General features: G+C 25.5%; 1 protein-coding gene across 1 annotated transcript in view; it reads right to left on the bottom strand.

The window, feature by feature from the left end:
- Positions 1-313: 313 nt before the first annotated feature.
- Positions 314-2796, bottom strand: part of LOC100572117 (juvenile hormone acid O-methyltransferase-like) — a 7877-nt gene continuing 5394 nt past the window's right edge. Inside the window, exon 4 of the mRNA XM_016802746.2 lies at positions 314-342. Within this exon, the coding sequence (XP_016658235.2) occupies positions 314-342 (29 nt within the window). The remainder of the gene's footprint in view (positions 343-2796) is intronic.

Raw genomic sequence — 2796 nt, 5'->3', positions numbered from 1 at the left:
ACAGGTATAAAATGGTTGCCATTGGTTTCCTAATATTATAATACCTATAGCAATAATAACGAATTAGTAGAAATTAGTATTTTTTTTTATATATATAAATGGTTGCCACAGATTAAAATATATTATAACATAATTTAAACTTATAATTTTAATATTTGTTCACTATATTTTTAACTTGTCTGGGTTTATAGGTATCCAGAGTTAGTAGTCCAATAGACTCGCCAACTAGACCATTTTCAATAAAAAGTTAAAAAAAAAAATTCTTTGAGACTTATAATCTTACTTAAAACGAGGAAACTACTATATATTGTATTTAAAGTAGTTCTACTATATCTTTTTTAACTGATAAAACAGACATTTTAAATGAACTAAATGATTATTATGCTAATGCCAGTAAAAATATTTTTGACAATATTCAAACAAATAATTTTGAATAACTAAATTAGAATGATATGAATAAAAACTATCATATTAATAATTCAATAATCCTGGATCAGATTGATCTTTCAGAAGTTTCTAGGTTAATAAACAAAATACCAGATAGTCAGATAGATTCTCATTTTATAATAACGGTTTATCGAACTTTATTTTAAAGAAAACAGCTGATTCTATCTCATTTCCATTGTCAATTATTTTTAATAGATCGTTTGGTACAGGTAAATTCCCTTCTAACTACAAAAAAACTATAATTACACCACTGTTTAAATCTGGTGATAGAAAACAATGTGGAAATTACAGACCTATTGCTTTAACTTTAACGGTTTCAAGAATATTTGAAAAATGTATAAAATCGAGATTAATGTCGTTTTTGGACAAACATATTTTTTTTTTCATCAAATCAATTTGATTTTCGCTCAAATATGTCAACTATTGATCCTTTATCTAAAACTTTTAATTTTATTCATAATAATTTAGATAACGAATTTAGAGTTCTTGGATTTTTTCTCGATTTAAAAAAGGCTTTCGACTCCACAGTCATATTTGTAACTAAAAAATTAGAATATACAGGTAGAAACCGTTATATGACACGGTGTAGTGACATAGTATTGGGTGTATACTAGATTAACGTCCCTGCAAAACAATAATTGTATCGGTTTTATGACGTCTATATAATGACTATACGGATGTATGATGGTTTTTTGGTTATATGGAAAAATATTTATCTACAATCACTTACTATATTGAAGGTACTATTACAACCGATAATACCAACAATTCATCTTTGTTTTGTCGTCAGTTTTATTTTATTTTATCATCAGGGTACGGGTAATCGTCGTGGGATTAAATGTGTTTTGTGTTCTTGTAGTTAAATATTTTGAAATTGTAAAATGTGCAAACGAAAGCAATCCACAATTGAAGAAAAAGCAAATGTCATATTTCGTTTCAAAAAAGATGAAAAAAATTCCCACATACCTAATGAATTTGGGGTAGGTCACTCTATTTCTAACATATGGAAAGCTTGAGACAAAATCGAACAAGAATTTCAAAATGAAATAACAGATTTTTTTTAAAATGATAATTGAATTCATTAATTTAAATAATATGTACATAATTAAATGTTTTTATCTTTACTTATTTTCTATATTATATATTACATAAATAAATAATAATAATAATATGTATTGAAGTTACAATTTGATTTTAGTCATTTTGGTTATAATGACGACCGGTTATTATGACCTATTTTCTTTGGTCCCTTGAACGTCAAATTGTTTCTCAGTACCTCGAGGTACAGTACTTGGCCCTGTCTTATTCATCATATACATAAACGGACTTTTAAATATAAAGCTTAATGCTGACATTTTTCGTTATGCACACGATACAGTTATTCTAATTAAAAGTTATGAGTCATGACTATCAAAATTTATATAAAACAGCTAATAACTATCTATATGTAGTAAAAGACTGGTGTGATAATAATAATTTACAACTAAATTTATCTAAATCTAAATATATCGTCTTTAATATTACGATTAGTTAACATACTAAAAAAAAAAAATTTCACTGTGTGTAGGTACACTCTTATAAAATATGTAAATATTTAATTAATCTTTGTGAGTGTTTACCTTTGGATAGAGGTTAGGTATTGTATATTTTATCTTGGAGTAAAATTTGACCATATACTAAAATTTATTGAACATATTTATCATGTAAATAGTCTTCTTAGAAAATTATTATATAAGTTCCGATTGCTCAAAAATATGTTAGATATTAAATTTTAGCTCTTAAAGCTATCTATTTAGTTCTTGTTTAATCAGTTTTCTCGTACGGTATTTCAATATGGGGAAGTACATACTCCACACATATTAATGTTTTATCTACTACTTACTATTAATTTAATGATTAACTATACTCGGAAAACCAAAATTATATCCAACTTGTTCAATTTACTCAATTTATTTTTATTCAATTTACAGTTGAAAGTTAGAACTATTATTCAAGTTTATGAACGGGCGATTTTATTGTATATATAACCTTGTATTATATTTTCAAGGTTTTTTACCCATCAAATAACATTATATTGACACTCATGAACGGAAAATGTCCATAAACAGTTCAAAACAAACCGATTTTGGGTAAAATTCACGGTTTTTCTTAATTTTTTTTTTGTTTTTTTCGGCGTTTTGAAAAGAACTGGGAATTTTAAAACTTGATCACGTCAATATATCAACTAACGAAGATACTGAAGTTGAAAATCAAAGCATTATTTCGATTACCTATCGTATACACAGACACAAAAAAAAAAATTTAATTAAAAAAAAAAAACTTGTCATTATATAACTATGAACCTTACTA

This window comes from Acyrthosiphon pisum, chromosome X (assembly GCF_005508785.2).
Source record: "Acyrthosiphon pisum isolate AL4f chromosome X, pea_aphid_22Mar2018_4r6ur, whole genome shotgun sequence".
Classification (NCBI taxonomy): Eukaryota; Metazoa; Arthropoda; class Insecta; order Hemiptera; family Aphididae; genus Acyrthosiphon; species Acyrthosiphon pisum.
Note: the sequence above shows the minus strand (reverse complement) of the source record. Positions and strands in the feature narration are given on the sequence as shown.